At 61.5% G+C, this 21,444-nt stretch overlaps 1 protein-coding gene across 27 annotated transcripts in view; it reads left to right on the top strand.

Annotated features, from left to right (window-relative positions):
• Window positions 1-21,444, top strand: part of NCOR2 (nuclear receptor corepressor 2) — a 222,354-nt gene that overhangs the window by 176,103 nt on the left and 24,807 nt on the right. For 12 of the 27 annotated variants that reach the window (XM_082418134.1, XM_082418153.1, XM_082418139.1 and 9 more), the window contains 9 exons: window positions 2,119-2,169; window positions 3,288-3,912; window positions 11,032-11,152; window positions 12,042-12,213; window positions 16,595-16,759; window positions 17,832-17,986; window positions 18,655-18,757; window positions 18,964-19,068; window positions 19,368-19,471. In XM_082418134.1, coding sequence (XP_082274260.1) covers window positions 2,119-2,169; window positions 3,288-3,912; window positions 11,032-11,152; window positions 12,042-12,213; window positions 16,595-16,759; window positions 17,832-17,986; window positions 18,655-18,757; window positions 18,964-19,068; window positions 19,368-19,471 — 1,601 coding nt within the window. The remainder of the gene's footprint in view (window positions 1-2,118; window positions 2,170-3,287; window positions 3,913-11,031; window positions 11,153-12,041; window positions 12,214-16,594; window positions 16,760-17,831; window positions 17,987-18,654; window positions 18,758-18,963; window positions 19,069-19,367; window positions 19,472-21,444) is intronic. The other 15 variants (XM_082418145.1, XM_082418147.1, XM_082418156.1 and 12 more) reach the window with 8 other exon arrangements.

Below are 21,444 nucleotides of genomic sequence, written 5' to 3'. Positions count from 1 at the left end.
CTTTTCTCCTCCTGTCCCTCCTATCTGCCTGTCTCTGCATTTAAACTCCCAAACTTCTGCCAACGTGTGAGGAAAGTGTGACTCACTCCCTGGCTCCGTGAGCAAGACATGCAAATAAACTCAGGCTGTACCAGCCCTCAGTGTATTCACCAGCCTGACTCCTACTTCCTGGTTGAAAATGGAGAATCAAGCCCTTTGGTTATTACTGTCTCGCATTGGGGATGGACCTGGGGAGGTGAGTCTGGCCTCCTTGCCAGCCTTGGGTCTTTCTAGCCCAAGTTGCCCAGAGGCCTGACCAGTGTCTGATGGAAGGCTCCAGATCCCTCTGGTCGTTGCATTCTGGATCTTGGGTCTGTAGCCAGGAAAAGGGAGCAGAAACCCAATCCCCTCTTTAAATATCCATCCGGGCAGGATGCAGGCTTGGTGGGAAAGTTAAAGGAAGCCAGACTTCGGCTCAGCATTAAAAGCAGAACAGGCACTGCCCAGTAAGAGAACTGTGCGGTGGTGAGCTCCCTGTCACTTGTAGGGTTCACACAACCTATCAAGGATGGGGGGAGCGGCATTCTCTGCTGGGTAGGGGGGGCGGGGGTGCTGGTCTGGCTGAATCCAAGGCTTCTGTGACCACCTGATGGCTCTGTGCACATCAAGGAGGCAGTTTAGAAGATCCTGCCCAAAGGCACAGGGTGATGTTCCCATCTTACAGATGAGGAAACCAAGGCCCAGGGAGAGGAGAATCACTCACATGGGGTGTCTTGTAGCTGGTGGACTTGGAATCTGCCAGTGCAGCCGGCATTCGCTGCGTAACTCTGTCCCTGTGACCAGGATAGGGGAAGTGAGGTAGGTTCTGGGTTAGGGTCTGAGGTCACCACGATGGAACCTTCTGGAATACCCCGCCAGCCCCAGCTGCACTGCAGACCCCTCCCTCCACGGGGCAGGCAGCAAGTGCCGTGTCGTATCCAGGCTGGAGGTGGATCCAGGGGAGGGAGGAGTGATCCATCTGGCCCCGTAGCGTGTCTAGTAAAGATCGTGGTCATAAGAGCAACAGCCTCGAGTTATTCCCTTTAATTGTCACAACAGCCCAATGGGTGCTGTCATCACCCCATTTTACAGATGAGGACACTGAGGCACAGAGAGGTTACCCAAGGTAACCAGTTGGCCTGTTTGGGGACCAGGATTCAAACTTGTCAGGAGTGCTGATTCTCGGGCCCCACCTGGACCTACTGAGTGAGAAACGTTTTGGGCGTGGGCCCAGCCATGTGAGTGTTCACGGCCCTCAGGCTCGCTCAGGTCTGAGAACCCCCGACGGAGACAAGCCTCTGGGTAAGGGAGAGAGCCAGGCGTGAACCGCCCTTTTTTGTAGATGAACACACAGACTCTGGGGCGAAGCCACTTGTCCAGGGGACCTCAGCGCTGGCCCCCTCCATCCTGTGGTCTGATGACGTGAAAGGAGGGAGTGACATTGCCGGAGTCAGAAGGCAGGGGCAGGAACCGGTGGTTAGGGACACAGGATGTTGGGGTCAACCCCCTCCTGCCTCCATGCAGTGTGGCCTGGGGCAAGTGACTCAACCTCTCTATTTTCTCATCTGAAAAGGAGAATGGTGATCATCTCCAACTTAGAGGTTATTGAGGGTGAGATGAGTCGTGTGTGTGAAGAGCTTTGCCCGGAGCCCAGCACCCACTGAGCGAGCCCTGTGTTGCTCTTGTTGGGATTGTTATTTCTGGAAGGGATGGCCTTTGCTCTGGGCCTTAAAGTGGGAGAGGCCGGGGGTCTGGAGGCAGTGAAAACTGAGGGAAGCGTTTGTGCAGGGCACCAGCAACCCCTGCTGGCCTGGCTCTGCGTCTGAGGGGTGAGACAGGGCCGGGCAGCCCCAAAGGCCTCTCCCCCAGCTCTGCCCACCTCTGAGGCCAGCACCTCCCGCCCCAGGACCCAGGAGCCAGTGACTTGTCCGAGGGCACCCAGGAGTGTTCAGGGGTGAGGGCCCTTGGGACAGGGCTGTAGGTCCTCCTGCTGTCTGCTGGGCCCTGGGCCCCTTTCCCAGCCCTGGCCACAGAACCTCCTCCCACCCCACATGCTGCTCATGCCACCTCGCTTCTAACCCTTCTCTCACTTCCTTCCAGCCTTACACGCCTCTGGGAACGAGGTACCCAGAGGGGAATGCAGTGGCCCAGGTACGAATGTGGCCAGCTGGCCGTCGGGGGCGGGGGTAGGGCCTGACCAGGGCGGGGGGCATCCCAAGGGGGCCTTTTCTCTACGAGGGGCCCCACCTCTGTGAGCACGCCTCTGCCTGTGAACATTTGTGCTGCCGCCACCTCTGTCCCCCCTCCTCCGCGCAGTGTCTGTTCCCCATGCTGTTCCCAGGCTCACTCCTGCAGATTAGTGTGCTCGGCTTGACTGCTTGGTTGATTTTTTCATTAGTGTGTTCACCTGCGACGCTTACCCAGTTTGATTTCCCCAACAGGAAGTGCGGAGGAGGGGGGTTTCGGATGTCCCCATTTTGTAGAAAATGGGGAAAATTGAAACCCAAGAAGTGACAGGAGCGGTTGTTAAGCCTAAAGAGCCAGGCCTGCCTGGAGCTGAGGTCCCCTCTCCCTTCATCTGTACACACGTTCAGTCATTCGATCAATACTTACTGTGCATCTGCTGTGCACCAGCCCTGTGGGAAGTGGCCGGGGGATGCAGTCGTTGTGGACCCTTTCCCCGTGGGCTCCTTCGAGTTCACTGGCCCCATTTTATGTCATCGTGTTACGATGACAGCAGTGATGATACAACAGCAAACAGTTACCAGGTGTCATCCTGTGCTGTCACAGCCCCTGTGGGGTGGGAACTGTTCTCCCCACCCTACAGATGGGGAAAGCAAGGCTGGGAGGTCACCTGTGTTACCAGGGCCAGGCCACCAGCCGGGGCAGAGCCAGGGTTGCAGCCCAGATGAGAACAAGGAGACCCCAAAACAAAGGCCTGCAGCCCTGGCTGCCCCCAGCCTGACTCTGGGGGGTGCTGGCCGCCCACCCGGGGGTTGGAAGTTAAGAGGTTGCTGGGCTCCAGGGTCAGCAGGTGGAGAGGGCGGCCAGAGGAGGACAGGGCACTGGGAGGGGCCGGGGGGTTGCTGCCCAGGCGTGTAGGAGGCTTAGGGCTGCGTGGTGTCAAGCGATGGGGTCGCAGCGCCCTGAGCCCCTGCCTGGAGCCGGGGTGTGCAGTCGGGGCTGTCAGGGGGCCGTGGGGAGGGCCGGGCCTGCCTCCACCCTGAGCCCCCGGCACCGCTCACCCCATCTTCACTGTCCCCGCACAGCCACTGTCAACAACAGCTCCGACACCGAGAGCATCCCGTCGCCCCGCACCGAGGCCGCCAAGGACGCCGCGCAGAACGGGCCCAAGCCCCCGCCCACCCCGGGCGCCGATGCGCCACCCCCTGAGCCCCCCAGCCCGCCACCTGAGGATGCCCCAGCCCCCAGCGAGCCCGCCCCGGCCCCCGAAGCCGCCTGCCCGCCCGCGTCCCCACCGGCACCCGCCTCGCCTGCCGCGGCCCCTGCTGTGGTCCCCAAGGAGGAGAAGGAGGAAGAGGCCGCAGCCGCCCCCTCGGCCGAAGAGGGGGAGGAGCAGAAGCCCCCTGCGGCCCCAGAGCTGGCAGCCGACGTGGGCAAGACGGAGGAGCCCGGCGAGGCGCCCCCCTCGGAGCCCATCAAGAGCGAGTGCAAGGAGGAGGCCGCCGAGGAGGGGCCCGGCAAGGTCAAGGGCACAGAGGCCACAGCCGAGGCCGCCCCCGAGGGCGCGCTCCAGGTGGAGAAGAAGGAGGGCGGCGGCCCTGGGGGCAAGGGCCCCACGGCCAAGGGCTCGGGCGCCCCCCAGGACAGCGACTCCAGCGCCACCTGCAGCGCCGACGAGGTCGACGAGCCCGAGGGCGGCGACAAGAACAGGTGAGTGGGCCGGCCGGGTGGCGGCGGCGTCGGCTCCCTCCGTAAACGCTTACTGATCACCCCCTGTACCCCGAGACAGCAGCGCACGAGGCCAATTCCGCGCCTGCCTCGGAGGAAGGGGAGGCCGCCACTGAGTGGTCCAGGCGCAGGAGCTCCGTGGTGGGAGAGGGCGGTGTCGGGGGCCTCTGAGCTGAGCCTGGACGGGGAAGGAGGAGCCCCAGGGAGAGCCAGGGGGCAGTGTGCTGGGCAGCGCGGATTGGCACCCGGAGCCGCCGCCACAGAGGACCACCCCCGAGTCACGGCGTCGGCAGGGCCACGCCGTGTGAAGGCTCCTTCCTGCCTCGGTGGTGCCGGCCGTCCTCGGCTCGTAGACGCATCACTCCGCGGTCCCGTGACATTCTCCCTGTGTGTCTGTGTGCCCTAATGTCCCTTTTGCTCTAAGGACACCAGTCCACTGGGTGAGGGTCCACCCTAAGGACCTCATCTTAACTTGGTCACATCTGCAAAGAGCCTGTTTGCAAAGAAGTTCACGTTCACAGGTACTTGGCTGTTTGGACTTGAACGTATTTTGGGGGACGCAATTCTCCCCTCAACACAGTGGGAACAGCAAGTGCGAAAACCCCGGGGTGGGGCTGAGCCTGCGTGGTCCAGGCCCTGAGTGGTGGAGCGGGGCGGGGCAGCTTGGGAGGAGGCAGGGTCAGCAGACCAGCCCACCGCGTGCGACCCCCCTGGCTGAGTGGCGGCTGCATTTTGTCCTCAGAGGGAGAGAGCCTGAGAGAGCTGGGGTATGTCTCAGGCTCTGAAACCTGCCGCTGTGTGTTGGGAGGGGGCGGGGGGTTAACGGGGGCCACAGGGTCACAGGGATACAGACGGGTTGGAAGGCGGCAGCGGCCACGTCCCAGGGGCTGGTGAGGCTGGTGACGGTGGACACGGGGGAAAGTGGCGGATTCCGGGATCCTTGCTGGTTCCTCTTTTGCCCGCGGAGGGTCCCCGAGACCCCCGACCAGAGCCAAAGCTCACAGACCCCACTTAGGGCCAAACGTGGGCAGCGGAGGGCAGAGCTGCGGAGATCGGCTCCCGCTCACGTCTGGACGGCTTGAAGAATTTAGTGAGGCAGGCCGGCCAGTTTTATTTTGACTGAAAACAGTGCAGTCTGTTTTCTCTCCTCTCACGTCTCTCGGAAAAGTTCTGGGCAGCACGAGAGGGAGGAAAATCTGACTTTCAAATCCGACCTGTTCACCAGGAGCCGTTTCCTCTGCCCCATGATTCACCTTGGGGCATGCGAAAATGGCAACTTTTCTAGAACGTTTCGTATGAAACTCGGACTTGGTCAGAGCTCTCTGGGTCCCCACACGGTCCACAAAAGCCGGTGAGCCACGTCGTCCTCTGCCTCCTGCGCCCGGGGGTCCCTGGCGGGACCCTCACCCCGCTTGTGTGGCCCTTTGATGAGCAAAGGCCTGGCCAACAGGTTTCTGAGGGCGCAGAGGCCCTGAGCTTCCTGCCCAGAGGGCGTAGCTTGGAAAACAGTGCTCGTGGCGGCTCGGTCTGCCCGGGAGGGCCCTGGGCCAGGGTCTGGCCACTCGGCTCACTCTTTGCGCCTGGGTAATGGGGTCAGGGCGGGCGGCTCCCCACCCCACTCCCGCTGGTCGCGGGGACAGAGTCATGGAAACACATGTTTCTGCTCTTAGTGGGAAGAGTGCTGAGCTCATGGGACAGCCACGCTGATAAGCGGCCTCCCGGAGTCTGTGTTTTGGGTGCACACGGCCTGACGGGCTGGACAGCTCGCTGGGTTGGCCTGGATCCCGAGAGCCCGCCTGGACCTCTCGGGCCAGGCCTGAAGCCCCGCAGCCGACTTTCAGCTGCTCCCCACCCCAGCCCCGCCCAGGGACGTGTCCTTCCCTCCCCCAGCTGGGTCTGGCCTCCATCCACTCTTCCTGCCTGAGCGTCCAGCATTCGATCCCTCGGGAGCAGGAGCCCTGGGCTGGGAGTCAGGACACCTGGTTTGTCACACCCTCTGTGACCGAGGCCAGTCCCCCGGCCTCAGGGTGAGGCTGGACCCAGGCCAGCCTCCTGACCTCTCCCCTCCCCCGGCCACAGCCACACAGGGCCAGGCAGGCGCCGGAGGACGCAGGCGAGATGCGTCAGAGCGCGCCCTGGCAGCCAGCGCCTCCCGGGAGGGCCGGCGGGATGGGTGGGCCCCCAGGCGACCCCCGGTCCTGGCCTCCTGCCCACAGCCCTCCCTCCCACCTGGCAGTCCCGGCGCAGTGAACTGGGCGTCCCTGGACAGACACAAGATGCTTCTCGTTCTGGCCCGTGCCCGGACGACCTGGGGAGGGGAGATCATATCCTGCTCTTACTCTCCCTCACTCTCTGCCAGGCAGCTCCACCTGGGAGTTTTCTTGGCCCACAGCCAGAGATACTGGCTTTGATTGCGGAGCCTTGAGCTTGCCGGCCCCCGCCTGTTCCACTTCCCAGAGAAGGTGCCTGGGCACTTTCTGGCAGGGCTGGGCCTTCAGAAAGTCGCTTCTCCGGGCCTCAGTGTTTTCACGTATAAGATGGGTGTGGGTATCCTGGCTTATGGGCTTTTTGTCAGGATAATGGAGTTACGAGCCAGCCTGGCACTTTGGAACTGCTTCAGGCTTCCCCAGAGGTCACTCCAAGAGGAGGCTGGAATGTGGCGTCTTCTGCTGAGCCCCTGGAACTTTGAAAGAATGTAACAGCATTTTCTCCTTTATTTCTTTATTCCGTAAATGATTAACTGGGCACCAGTGTGTGCCAGGCGCCATCCTGGGCTCAAGGGGTGCCGGGCACAGGACAGATGGGGTCCTGGCTCCAGGGAGCTTACATCTTAGTGAGGGTGACTAGTGCGGAACTGGAACGGTAATGGAATAAAGGGAATGCTCGTGTGGTAAGTGGATGGTGGAGAGATTGGGGGTGGGGGGGTGGGAGGGGCAGTCAAGGAGGCCTGTCTGAGGAGGTGACATCGCAGGGTGACCAGAACACGTAGTGTGAGACATGGACGGAAAGCCAGCAGTGGGAACAGCCAGTTCAAAGGTCCTGTGGCCACATGAGCTTATGTTCAGTAGACAGCAAAGAGGCCTGTGGCTGAGTGTGGAGCGAGTGAAGGGAAGAGGGGAAGGCAGGAGAGGAGGTCACAGAGGTGGGCAGGGACCCGGCCCAACCTGGCTCCACAGGGCCCCGGGGTCGAGGGAAGGAGTGCAGTTTTATCCTGGGAGCACAGGGGAGTAACATGACTTCGTCTGTGTGGACACTGTTCACGGTCCCACCTATCCCAGCCCAGTGATAATGAGAAAGCTGGGGAAGGGGGGGCTCAGCAGAGAGGGGGCGCACTGTTGCAGGACCCAGAGTCCCCTGTGGCCCCTCCCCCTCCCCCAGCCCTGGTCTTCCAGGGTGGGAAGGAAAACCACAGGAATGGGAAGGCGCCCGAGCCGCTCAGCGCCAGGCGCTGTTCTCGGGGCTTCCCGTGTTCCACCCACAGGACAGTCCTCGGAGGGAGCGACTGTTCTCATACCCATTTTACAGATGGGGGGAAACTGAGTGAGGCACAGCTGGTTAAGTCATACGACCAAAGGTGGGATTTGAACTGGGAGCCAGAGCCCTGAATACGGGGTGGGGGGCGGGGCCCTGGCTGCTCTCAGCCAAGTTGCTGGCTTCCCCCGCCTGTCCCGGGTCACGTGCACAGTGCCAGGCTCCGAGAGCCCCTACCCTGCCCAGGCCTCCAGGGAGGAAAATAAAAGCCCTGTCTTCCAAGAAAACAAAGGAAAGAGAACAGAGGGAGGGCGCTGCCACGAGGAGGCCTCCTGGAGGTGGTTCTCGCCCACCGTGGATGCGGGATGAGGGGGGTTGGGGGCCACGTGAGCACCAGGCATCTTCCCGCTCCCCGGTGGGGGGAGCTCAGGACCCTTGGGCTTGTTGAGGATCTGAATCCAGACCCTTGTTCTTGGATGCCGCCCTCTTTACCGTGAGCTGTCAGGCTGTCATCTCGTCAGCTGTGAAGTGCTGTGCCCATGGCCGCAGTCCCCACTGAGCTCCTGCCTTGCTGGGTGAGGGTTAGGGGGGGACTCAGGAAAGAGGGGTCTGGACCTCTGTGCTCGTCCCGCCCCCAGCTGGTGCCTGCTGAGAGCAGTCGAGGGCGACCCCTGCCCCCTCCAATCTGACTGCCCCCTGCCTGGACGAGAAGCCACCGGGAAACCGAGGCAGGACACAGGCCTGAGTAGGAGGTCCTAGTTCGCTGACAATCAGAGTGAGACACAGACACTTTGCTTATTTTATATGTATTATGAAAGCATATTTTGTGTCCCTATAAAATTATATTTACAAAAACATAAAAGTTTATATTTTAACTTTAAAATCTGCATTTTAGAGTAATTTATACAGCAAATAATAGTATAACATTATTACTTTATTGTTTGTAGAAACAGTACAGTTAATATAACAAACCCTTGACTTCATGGCTGGCAAATAGTATATTCTTTATCTTTTCCTTGTAACAGCTTTATTGAGACATAATTCACAAACCATACAATTCAGCCATTGAAGTGTACAGTTCAGTGGTTTTTAGTACATTCACAGAGTTGTGTAATCATCACCACTGTTTAATTCCGGAACGTTTTCACTGCCCCAGAAAGAAACCCCAGACCATTAGCAGTCATCCCGCATCCCCCACCTCCAGCCCCTGGTCACCGCTAATCTGTTTTCTCTGTCTGTGTCTATGGATTTGCCTCTTCTGGGAATTTCGTATGAATGGAACCGTGCCGTACGTGGCCTTTTGCAACTGGCTTCTTGCACCCAGCACCATGTTTCTGAGGTTCATCCATGTTGTAGCCTGTGTCAGCACTTCATCCTTTTATGGCTGAATAATATTCCGTTGTATATATATATATATCACATTTTGTTTATCCATTCATCTGTTTTTGGCCACTTGGGTTGTTTCCACCTTTTGGCGCTTGTGAATAGTGGCTGCTGTGATCTTGCATGGACGAGTGTTTTTGTGGATGTGTGTTTGCATTCTCTCGAGTATATGCCCAGCAGCGGAATTGCCGGATCCTACGGTGACTCTGTTTCACCTTTTGAGGAACCGCCAGAGTGTTTTCCAAAGTGGCTGCAGTATATTCATCTTAAATTTAAGTCTACAAATGCAAGTTGGTTTAAATGGACATTGATAATTAGTTGCGACGGGCGTGTGGGGCAGTGTTTGGTGACAGTTGAATCTGGAGGTGGGGAAGGCAGGACGGGTGATGACATCAGTTCTCGGACCTGGTCAGGGTGCCTTGGCCCGAGGGTGGTGGGCAAAATGGGGCTGGGCCTGAGTCCAGGGGAGCAAGGACGGGCAGCCACAGCAGGAGAGGCCTCAGGTGGTCCTCGGAGCGCAAGCAGGATCTGGAGAGGTCGAGAGAGGTGAGGACGGCAGGGAGGGTGAGCTGGGTCGGGAGGACCCTGGAGACCAGCTGAGCACGGAGAAGTCAGGCCGACCTCTGCGCCCGGCGCCACCTGCATGCCACGGGCAGTGCCAGTGGGCGTCGCCGAGACTGACTCTGCTCGGCTGAGTGTGTGGCAGATGCGGGCAGGGGGTTAGCGCCCTCGGGACTGGCTTGTCACGGGCTGTGGTCCCGGTCACCGGCCATGGTCTCACTGCAGAGAGCAGAGGGCACCTCAGCGGCACGTCACCCGTCCGTCCTGCTCCACCTGCAGGAAGCAGCCGTGGTCTGCTCTTTGCTGGGCGTCTGGCAGCCAGCAGTGGGTGGCGTGAGCTGCATCCTGGTGGTCATGGCTCTTACCTGGAAGGCAGTGGCTGTGCTTGCAGTCTGCCTGTGGCATCAGCCAGGATGGTCACAGTACACACTAAGGGCTGCACCAACAGGACCCTCTGGCTTTGGGGACCTGGCCTTCGTTTTGCCCTCTGGCTGAATCCAGCCCACGGCCAATGCCTTTGTGTGTACCGTTTGATCATCTAGCCGGCTCTGGCACCCTGCAAGCAGACATTGGTTTCTGGGTCTCCAACCATGCACCCCAAGCACAACACCAGGCCTGCTGTGTATTCAACAAGTGCGGGTCACAGGAGGGAACCGAGAGCTGGGCAGGAACCAGGCAGCCCCGGTGGGTGGGTGAGGGGTTCTGAGGCTGCAGCAGACCCAGCTCCTGCCCTAGAGACCCTCGTGCCAGCTGGGGAGGCAGACGGGGATTTGTGGCAGGGCACTGTGGTCAGTTCTGGCGCATTCTGGAAATCCCTGAAGGAGGCGACACCCGTGAGCAGCTCTGGAGCCACACCCCAGGGCAGGCTCTGCTCCGGTGTCCCAGACACTGCAGCTCTACACTGGAGTGACCCTGTCGCCGGCATCCCACCGTGTTTCAGCCCCCACCACTACCCCCCCGCCCCGACACACCCACCGTGCACCCTGTGCAGGTGCGCTGCCCCATTCTGCATGTCAGCAGCAGACAGACGTGACCTTGCTTTAGAGGACGAGGCACCTGCAGGCCCTGCTCAGCACCACAGCCCCACTTAGGGCTGCTGGGCGGGCCGTGTACACGCTGACCAGCCCCTCCATGCAGAGCCTGTACCCGCCTGCTTTAGCGCCTCAGCAAACAGTGTCAGGCGAGATTCCCATTATCTCGGGTTGCATTCGGGCTGAGTGGGGGCTCCCCAGTTCCAGTCTCCAATAGCAGGGTCCTCTCAGTGCCATGCCCCAGGTCCTACCCTGGCCCCTGAGCCTCTCCTACTTGGGTGATGGATAGTCTCCCTGAACCTCCCAAGCTCCCAAGCCTTAAGCTGGTTGATTCTTGGCCTTTCTGGCAGCTTCCAAAGGGCCGAGCGTGGTGCGGGCCCTGAGTGTGGGTTTCTCTGGGGCTTTCCTTGCCTTGGGCTGTCTCAAGAGTGTTTGATCCTGGCTGGGCCTCTGGGCTGGGGTGGGAGGGGTCTTGGCCCCTTGTGGGGCCTTCATGGACCAGAGGAGGGAGGGAGGAGACCCAATGTGACCCCAGGTCTCCTGGGCCCCGTGATCCTGGACCTTCGCCTCTCTCTGGCAGCCCCTCCGGCCCCGTCATCCAGGCTGGAGCCAGGAGGCCGGGAGCCCGTGGGCCTGACGCTGGTCTCCCCCACAGGCTCCTGTCGCCACGGCCCAGCCTCCTCACCCCGACCAGCGACGCCAGGACCAACGCCTCGCCCCAGAAGCCGCTGGACCTGAAGCAGCTGAAGCAGCGGGCGGCCGCCATCCCCCCGATTGTGAGTCCCGGGCCCACCTCCCGCGCCCCAGGACTCCCGCCGAGCCAGGCCGCGGCCCCCGAGCCCCTGCGACCTCCACTTCCTGTTGGGGGGACGGTAGATCTGGCCGGGCAGGTGGGGCGCTGGCACCTGCAGCCTGGCTCTGCCCGCGTCTCCTGTTCCCTGGGGAAAGCCCCGTGGAGGCGGCGGGGTGTCCGCCCTGGCCTCTCTCACCACCCCCGCCCGCCGAGGGTTCTCCAGAGCTGCCCAGACCTCGCAGAAAGCTCCCCACAACCCGCTGTCACAGCTCCTCGGAGCGGAGGGTGGCGCCCCACAGTTACCGAGAGGCCTTTCGCTGGGGGAAAGAGGGGAGCTGGAAGGTTCTTCTCCAGGCCAAGCAGGAGGACCCTCAGAGGTGCCCCTTACTCGTGATGGCTCAGTCGTGGCCAAAGCCATCCCTCTCCGAGGAGGTGGGCCTGGCCTTCAAATGCAGCTGGGGGCTCTGGGCTGAAAGACTCTGAGCTGACCAGGGCTTTCCGAGTGAGGGGCACAAGGTGCGCCAAGCTACGCTGCCCACTCCCCAAGGCCGGGCCCGGTCCCATTGGTCAGCCCCGATCCCTCTGAGACCCGGAGCGATTTGGGGAAGGGGGAAGGGGCTGGTGGGGAGGGTAACGGGGGCTCCCCCATCCACGGCCGGGCAGCTGGAATGGGCGGGCACACCCTCTACACTCTGTGCAAAGCCCTACCCTCCTGGCCCTCAAGCCGCGTGCCCTTGGGCACGTCGCTGCCTCCCCCCGGGCCTCAGTTTCCAGGCTGGTCCCACGCAGGGGGCCTGGAAGGCCGTCCCTGATCTCTGCGAGCTGTGGACGGACGGCCTGTGAAGGTGGTCACTCCTCCCGGCTTCCCTCAGCAGGTCACCAAAGCCCACGAGCCCCCCCGGGAGGACGCGGCTCCCCCCAAGCCGGCTGCCCCTGCTCCTCCGCCACCGCAGCACCTGCAGCCGGAGAGCGACAGCCCCCAGCAGCCCGGCAGCAGCCCTCGAGGCAAAAGCAGGAGCCCTGTGCCTCCTGCTGAGAAGGAGGGTGAGTGTGTGTCAGTGGCCCAGGGAGTGTGGGGGAGAGGGGGCAGGTGGGTGGGCGTAAGGGGCCTTTGTGTGCAGAGCAGCTGCTGCAGACTCCAAGGCTGCAGTGGCCGGGCAGGCGAAGTAAATGAGCGAAACATGGGGGAGTGAGGCAGTTGGGGGGGGCACTGGGGCAGCTGGAGACTCCTGTTCTTTCTAAAGTGGGCGCATATTGGCTTCAGCCGAGAGTCACCATGTGGCGATACAGGCCTGGGGTTGTTCTTCCAGAGAAGCTAGAAATCCACCTTTTCATGTGAAGTCTTCGAATTTCTCAACATTGTCAACTTCTCAAAATCTTCAAAAGCGCTGTGCATGTACGAACACATGTCTATGGCTCAGTTTCTGGTTCCACGTGATTCAGTCCACACATGAGCTTCTAGAGCCATGGGGCTCAGCACCGGCTGGCAGCAACTCTGGGGCCTGGGCAGGAAACACTGCCCCCTCCAGCTTTCACCCTGACCTTACTCCAGGCCGAGGCCGCTGGGTTCACTGGGGAGACAGTGGGGTGATTCCCTGAGCAGCTGTGTTGCAGCAACTGCCCGGGGCAGGCTTTATTGTCACCACGTGAAGCTCAAGGTCAGGAGACAGGTGGGGCAATGGTTTCTCGTTCTCTGGATCTTCTGCCTCTGCCCCACCCCCGCACCGGGCCCAAGAAGTCTCAAGCCTGTGTCCCAAAGGGACACCCGTCCCAGACCAGCCTGGCACATCTCAGGCACCAGGGGCCGACCCCCCAGAGGCTCCCCCGACGCTGGGCTAGCCCAGGCTCCTGCGGGCTGCTCTAGGGGTCTGAGGGCAGCAGGACCCCAGGCCGTCCTCCCTGACCGACGCAGCCCAGGGACAGGTGTGGGCAGCCGGGGCCACCTGCGTCCCCACCCCCGGCCGCCTCTGGTACGGCGTCCCGCCTTCTCTAGAAAGCCGGGCGGCCCTCGGCCCTGAGCCTCCCTGAGGGCGGTGCCGTGTGCCAGAGGACGAAGAACAGGGATGTCCCCGAAGGAGGCCAGCCCCACACTTCACAGGTGACAGGGCCCGCCAGACACTCCCCCGCTGATCAGCCCGCCCTGCCTGCCGCCTTCACCTGCTGCAGGAAGTCTGGGATGCCACCCACACGGGCGGGCGTGCATCCTGGCTGGCGCACAGGCCAGCTTGTGGCCACGGGGCCAGGACATTGGTTGAACACCCACGATCGCCAAGCACCGTGCCAGGCAGCGGGGGTTCGGCAGTGAGCAGGATGAAGTTCCCGCTCCGAGGAGCTGCTGTTTGTTCAAGAGGACGTTAAACGGGGGGACACGTAAGGAAGCAAGATGACCTTAGGCTGGTTCATGCAGCGAAAGAGACAAAGCAGAAGGGGTGATGAGGGGCTCAGGGAAGGCTCTCCGTGAAGAGGAGAAGGCAGTCGTGGGAAGATCGGGGGGAAGGGCGTTCAGGCATAGGGAGCAGCACGTGCAAAGGCCCTGGGGCGGGAACAAGCTTGGTGTGTTGGCGGAGCTGCCAGGAGGTCGTGGTGGCTGGGGAGGGGGTAGGATAGGAGGTGGGACAGGGAGATGGGGAACCAGATCGCGTAGGGCCTCGTAGGCCATGGTACTGTGGGGATTTTGTCTTGGGTGCAGAAAAAGCCTTTGCTGGAGGAATTTTAAGGGTGTGTGTGTGTGTGTGTGTAGGGGACTGGGGAGAGGTCAGGCAATCTGATTTTTATTTTAGAAAGATCTCTTCTCTCTCTGCCTCTCTGGCCGTTGTTGACGAGGAAGGGCGGCAGGGAGTTGTGGGCAGATGCAAGAGGCCACGGTGCTTTTCCCGGCCAGCGATGGTGGCAGCCTGGACTGTGCGGGTGACCATGAAGGGCGGCATTGGGATTTTGTTTCAGAGGCAAAGAGTGGGACCTGCTGATGAACCCGAGTGTGGGGTTGAAAGCAGAACGTCTGCCTCTTCCTGGGACCCTGCCAGCCACCTACGCTGGGACCGGGACTCCCTGTGGTGGGGCTGGGGTTCTCTGGACGAGAGTGTAGCGTGAGACGTGGGGTCTGGCTCTGGAAGGACATTCCAGGGCTGGGGCACCAGCCCAGGGTGGATAGCTGCGTGGCAGTGTCAGGGGCCCAAACAGCCTTGGCCGGCGCCAGATCTGAGCCGGGCTGGGCCATACTTGGGTGGCTGGACACCACACAGGGCCAGGCAGGGCCTGCTGGGATGGGTCACAGGCCCTGTCCTGGGAGAAGGTGAGCCACCACCTGTGCTTTCTGAGTCTGGCATTCAGCCTGTTGGCACGGCGGAGGGCCGCGCCATGTCCTGGAATCGCTCCACACAGGAGACGGGGCACCTGGCATCAGGCACCAAGGCCTGCCTTGCAGCTAGCACATCCGTAGGCACGTGCATGAACGTGACACCCAGCACGACCGACCTCTCTGGTCGCTCAGGAGCCTCCCCTGCCGCCTGGTTCCTGCGTGGAGCTGCTCCGCCCACCCATCCCTCGGGCTCCCTGGGCCCAGCCGGAGGAACAGGTTGTCTCTCCAAGCTCTCGGCCGCCGGCCCATCCTGGCCGGGCCCCAGATCTCCCTTCCAGCACCGGAGGCCACCCCCCCGCCCCTGCCCCCACCCACGGCAGCCGGAGCGGAGCTGGAGAGAGCAGCCCAGGCACGCGCAGGGTCGGGTGGCTGGACGAGCGAGGTCCGGGGCGTGCGCGGAATTTCCGGGCCCGGTGCAGGCCCTGGGGGGGCGCCTCCACTGGGGGTTGGTTGAGCATGAGAATCCCCGCCCCGGGTTACTCGCCGCATCTGCGGCCCCTCCTGCGGGCTCCCCACGTCAGCAGGCGCACAGGTCCGGGGGGAGCGCCGTCTCCCAGGAGAGAAGCGGAGGATGTGCGGCACGCACGCCTCCACCCCCCCTGCTGTGCCCACAGCAGGTGGCTCTCAGCGCTGCCAGCGCGCGCCTGCTCGCCGTGCTGGCTCTTCAGAGCCTCCCTCTGTCATCTGGAGGTGGCCCGAGGGATGACACCTGCCTGCCATTCCCATCCCAGGCCCGGCATTCCCACGTTGTTATCAGCTGGCTACTTCTCCCTCCCCACCATACCCCCCCCCGACCCCCGCCACCATCGGTCCTCCAGCCTGACACCAATTCTCCAGGAAGAGGTTTGGCGCTTAGGACCGATTTCAGCAGAGTGAGTGGCCAGCGGGAGAACACCGTGAAGACGGCCTGGCCTTTGGCCGTGTCTGCGGGCTGTCCCCAGGCCTGAGAATCCAGGGCCAGTCGTTGCTCCTCTTGCTGTGGTCAGTGTGTGTGGCAAAGGTGAAGGTTACAGCCTGCAGCCCATCCACCTGGGCTCAGAGCTCCCCTTGCTGGCTGTGGGCCTTTGACCAGGTGACTTCACCTCTCTGAGCCTCCGTGTTCCCATCTGCAAATTGGGGATAATCCTCGTCAGTTCCCTGAAGGGTGTTGCGAGGATAACCGAGTCAGTCTACGCAGAGCACTTAGTCGGAACCCCCGTGGGAGGGCTCCCTCCGCCGTCATGTTATCTGCAGCTGCAGCGCCCGGGAGGTTCAGTGGTCAAATCCTGACTTGGCCAAATATTTGCTGGTGACCTTAGATAAGTCCGTCGATGTGTCCGTGCTCCGGTCCCTCTCAGCACAATGGGCCCGGCCGCTCTCTTTCTCCCGAGGCTGCAAGGAGGCTCATTGAGTTCACGCTTTCGAAACGCCCAGCCCAGCCCCTGGACGTGGGACATGCTCGGCGCACGGGCTGACATGTGCACGCTGTCATCCCGGGCATCCGGGCCGTAGCCGTGCTGGCGGGAGCACACGTACGTAGATCATAGCAAACTGTTCTGACCGCCTTCGTCATCTGAAGAGGTCAGCGAGCCTCTTCTGGAAAGGGCCAGATAGTAAATATTTTAGGCTTTGTGGGCCAGACAGACGGTCTCTGTCGCAACTCCTCAGCTCTGCTGCAGACGATAAATAAACGGGTGGACGTGACCACGTTCCAGCACAAGTGTACACACAGAATCGGGCGGTGGGTAGGCCCCGTGCCACCATCTGCAGCCCCCTGGTTTGGAGGTTTGTCCAGGCCCCTTGCTGACCTGGTGCCGGGCAAGTGCCTGGGGGATTCCAGCGCTGGAATCAGGGGCCGCCGAGAAGCCCAGCCCAAGCCCGAGGCACATCCGTGCTTGACAGGACATCACAGGAGTCAGCATGGTGCCCGGTCTGCAGACTTGCGGGGCTCCATCACTGTTGGCCAGGACCTTCCTCTGGCCGAGGCCGGCGCTGCAAGGCACAGGGGGTCTTGTTTGAGCAGGGCAGCCAGGGCTGGGGGCCTGAGGTCTGGCCGGGTGTGGTTGACTGCCCTGCCTTGCCCCTCAGCAGAGAAGCCCGTGTTCTTCCCGGCCTTTGCGGCTGAGGGCCAGAAGCTGCCCACGGATCCCTCGTGTTGGACGTCAGGCCTGCCCTTCCCTGTGCCCCCTCGCGAGGTGATCAAGGCCTCTCCGCACGCCCCTGACCCCTTGGCTTTCTCCTACGCACCGCCTGGTGAGTAGTTCACCCGAGCCTGGCCTCCTTGCCGAGTCAGCCAGCATGCAATCATTGGGCACCAACTGTGTGCACTGACTCGGAACTGCATGCAGAAGGTTCTCAGGGTCCTGGCGGGAGGGATGGTCTGGGCGGTGAAGGGGAAGGGGGCTCCGGTGAGACGTGAGAAACCTACAGGATTGCAATTGAAGCACCTGGTGCTGGGGCGCCCTAGGAGGTGCTTGAGCCGGTGAGGGGCAGGCTGAGAGTGGGCGCTCTGTCTTCCACCATGGACTTCGAGGTGGACAGCGGGCAGGTGGAGAGAAAAGTGTGAGGAGGGCGGGGCCTGCTTTGATGTACAAATCTAGTCAGGCTGGATTCGAGATCCTTCCTGGGTTCTCCAGCCCTGCCAGGCCCCACCAGCAATCAAAGGGGCGTAGCCAGGGGCCAATAAGGGCTGTGATGTCAGCAAAGGCCATCCTAAGCAGAGCTGATCCTGCAGGATGAGTGGGCCAAAAGAGCCAGGAGAAGAACAGGGAAAGATATGCCAGGCAGGAGGAACAGCATGTGCAAAGGTCCGGAGGCAGGAAAGAGCAGGCGAAGCTTGAGACACTGAATCAGGCTGCCATGGTAGAAGCTTGGTGCCCAGTGAGCCTGGGGAGACCATAAGCACCAGGTCAGGTGAACCTGAAAGTTGTGTCAGAGGCTAAGACCTTATCCTGGGGGAGCAGTGGGGAGCCATAGAAGGTTCATAGCAGGGGAGGATGTGAACTAGTAGACTTTCCAAAAAGATCCCTTTGGTTCCTGTGAGAGGAATGGACTGTTGGAGGGTAAAAGGGGAACGGGGAGACCAGTTAAGGAGTCTGGGGGAGAGTTGAGGGGCTTGGGCCAGGGCCTGGGTTGGGGGGCGTGGAGGGAGACTTCCCTGGGGTAGTGGTGTCTGAACCAAGGATGCAGACGGCTCATCAGGCAGAGACGGGAGGAGCAGTGGGGGCACGTGTGGACGGGCACCCACCTGGGCAGGACAGGGACGAGGTGGGGAGTGGCCTGGGGGCTCTGCCTCTGACCACTCCTGGCGCCCTGTGATGGACAGATACGTGCCCTGCAGGTCACCCGCTGCCCCTGGGCCTCCATGACAGCGCCCGGCCCGTCCTACCACGCCCACCCACCATCTCCAACCCGCCGCCCCTCATCTCCTCCACCAAGCACCCCAGCGTCCTTGAGAGGCAAATGGGTGCCATCTCCCAGGTGAGGTGGGAGGGGCAGCCCCCCGGAAGCAACTGTGCAACCTGGTGCCCGGAGAACGCCCCTTCCTCTTTCAGGGGTTTGGTCTTTCCCTCTGTAAAGTCGGGGTGGGGGTGATCACTGGGACTGATGGTGTCTGGGTGGGGGTCGGGCACCCAAGGGGCTGGGTCAGAGCTGCCCATGCCTGACCGAGGCATCAGGACCTTGGGAGGTCACTCCATGGGCCATTCAAGAGCATGGGCTCTGCGATCAGACTGTGTGGCCCTCGGCAAGTTACTTAACCTCTCTGTGCCTCGGTTTCCCTTCTGTGAAACAGAAAATCGCATGCACTAGACACACAGCCCTGGCACGTGGTGAGCCTCGGTCCACCTGCCCCTTCACCTCTCCGACTTGCCCCCATGTGGCGCAGGGCGGGGGCAAGGCATGTGCTTTGCTCAGACGCTTGTGGGCACCATTTCCTTTAAACCGGGTCATGGTGACCGCCACACAGGTGAGGGCACTGAGGCTCAGGAGAGGCAGTGACTTGTTCACAGTTGCTCAGAGGGGCAGCAGGACCGGAACTCAGGCCCCAGGCCTCTCGGACCCGTGTGTGATCCTGAGGTTCCCCTCCTCTTGGGCCCTCGTAAAAGCAGGTTGAGGCCTCTGTGACCCCACGACCTCTGCTCCCACAGGGAATGTCTGTGCAGCTCCACGTCCCGTACTCAGAGCATGCCAAGGCCCCCGTGGGCCCCATCACCATGGGGCTGCCCCTCACCATGGACCCCAAGAAGCTGGGTAAGGATCTAGGGCCCCTCAACCTCGATGGCCCAGGCTTGGCTCCCACTGTTTGTGTTGGGGGCTTGAGGGAGGGCAGTTCACCCTAAGGGACTCTGGCCCGAGCGTGGCGGGGAGGTCTCTCAGCCCCTGGACAGGGCAGGGAGGCGGCCATCCTTCTGAATCCCTGTCCAGAGGCTCGGCTCACTGCTCTCACCCATCTCCAGCGCCCTTCAGCGGAGTGAAGCAGGAGCAGCTGTCCCCACGGGGCCAGGCTGGGCCACCGGAGAGCCTGGGGGTACCTACGGCTCAGGAGACGTCCGTGCTGAGAGGTGAGGGCATGTGAGCTAGGCTCACCCCCGGCGGCCGCCCCTGCATCCCTGGGAGGGTCGAGGCAGGAATGGGACCCTTCATCCAAAACCCGCTAAGAAGCTGCAGCTCCCAGAGGGTCCAGCAGCCTCTCTTCGCAATTGTCTACTTCGCCATTTAGGGGCAGGGGGACCCTCTGCATTGAGACACTGGAGGTGGGGCAGACTTGCGGGTCACCAGGAGCACAGTCTGGGTGGCTCTGGGACTGGGGCCTGGGGAGGGGCTGCAGACACCCCTTCAGCCCGTGTCTCGTGTCTTCCAGGGACGTCTCTGGGCTCGGTTCCAGGAGGAAGCATCACCAAGGGCATCCCCAGCACGCGGGTGCCTTCCGAGAGCCCCGTCACGTACCGCGGCTCCATCACCCATGTAGGTGTCCTGGGGCCGTGGCACGAGGGACCAGGGTGGGACTAGCAAGCAGTGTCTCCAGACGTGGCCCTGACTGTGGACAAAGCAGTGGGCAGCCCACCCATTCCCCCAGCATCTCTGCTCAGCATCTGCCTCAGTAGATGGGGCGGCTTCCTGGGGGTGCCCACTCATTCCGTGAGCCTGGGAGCCAGGCACTTTAGGTGCTGAGCAAAACACAAAACTCAAGGGCCCCAAGGAGCTGGCAGGGTAGCAGAAGAAGGAAGCAGACAGGTAAAAACCGAGCAGGTGATTTCAGAGTAGCCAGTGCTTTGAGTTGAGTAGAACACTGCGATTGAGAATGGCTGGGGCTGCTGAGGCCGCAGAGACAGGCGAGCCGGGGAGACCTCTCAGGTGTGAGCCCTGCAGGAATCTCAGGGATCAGCATTCCGGGCCCAGGGAACAGCATGTGCAAAGGCGGAGAGGTGGGAGGGTCCCTGGTGTACACCAGGACCAGCGAGTGTCCATGGTGCCTGGAGCAGGGAACAGGAGGCGTTCAGGTCAGCGAAGTTTTGGGGGCCAGTGAGGGAGTCTGCACACGCCCCGCCTTCAAGGGGGTGAGTGGACAGACGCTTCTGCAGCTCAGCTGAGCCCGCCCACACCACTGTGGCTCCCCCCGTGCTGCCGTAACCCTCGCCTTTGTGACTTCAGTCCTGGAGAACAGAGGTTTCCTCTGGTGCCAACCTTGACCTCGTGGTGTTGACAGGCTGACGGCTGGAGTTGGCATCCCGGCCACATCCAGCTCCGCAGAAAGGAGTGTGGGATCGGCTGGTGACATCTGCCCCATCCAAGGGTTTGCAGAGGGACCACCCTGCCCCTCCAGTGTCAGGACTGGGGGTTCAGAACTGAGCTCAGGGCTCCTAGTGTACACAGGGCCTGTGTAACCCTCTCCTTCCTCCCTGGCTGGTGGACCACAGAGGGCGGTCCCCCCACTTCCTGGGGTCCTTAGCTCCTCGGGCTTTCTTTTCCTGCCCTTCCACCCGCTCCAGACAGGATGGTTTACGTTAGCACAGAGTCCAGGTCAGCCCATTTTACAGATGAGAAGACCGAAGCCCAGAGATTAAAGCCAAGGTCGTGTAGCCAGTAAGCAGTGGACCCAGCGTTTTGTGCCAGCTGTGCCAGAGGAAGGGGAGCCTGGAGACACACACACACACACACACACGCACAACCCGTCCCCCCAACACACACACACGCACGTGAATGGTGGAACTTCAGGCCACAGGCTCCCATAGGGAGGTGTCTTTGGCTCCAGTGGCCTCAGATCACACCACAGAGGAGAGCCCCTGATGCTTCATGTTTCTCTAAAACCTGTTGGTTTTGAAATCATGAGCTTTAGAAGGCAGCTGCGCAGGTACCTGGGCCCAAAGCCGGGCTGCAGACACTCAAGTCCCAGCCCCACCACATGCTGACTCAGGCAGGGGATCGACGCTCCCTGACTCAGTTTTCCCTTCGCTAAAAGTGTCTCTTGCTGAGTCATCCTCACAGAGGTGTTAGGGATTAAAGGCTCCTGGGCACCCATCTGCCTCCAGTTTCAGGTGGCCGTGACCCAAGCCGTGTGGGGCACTCACAGCCTTGCGATTGTTTCTGGCAGCTGCCAGATGTGTGAGGGTCAGACTTCCCCACAGCCTCACTCCCAGGTGATGAAATCCGGTCATGGGACACACACAGGCTTACACACACACACAAACTCAGGAACACACGGATACACACACACACACACAAACTCATACACACACAGACTTACAATGGGTGGGCTTCTATCAGCTGCCCCTGGAGGAGCCGTTCCTGATGGGAAGTTGCCGGCTCCCCTGCCGTGGGCTCTCCTGATGAGAGAGGTGGCTTCCCGCCCCTGGATTATCTATCACCCAAACTAAAGCCCATTTATTCTACACTGTTTGTGCACAAGCCTTTTAAAGTGTGGCCAAGGGATCCTATCT

Source organism: Balaenoptera physalus (assembly GCF_965194825.1).
Source record: "Balaenoptera physalus genome assembly, chromosome: 12".
Classification (NCBI taxonomy): Eukaryota; Metazoa; Chordata; class Mammalia; order Artiodactyla; family Balaenopteridae; genus Balaenoptera; species Balaenoptera physalus.
This window is presented reverse-complemented; position numbering and strand designations above follow the sequence as displayed.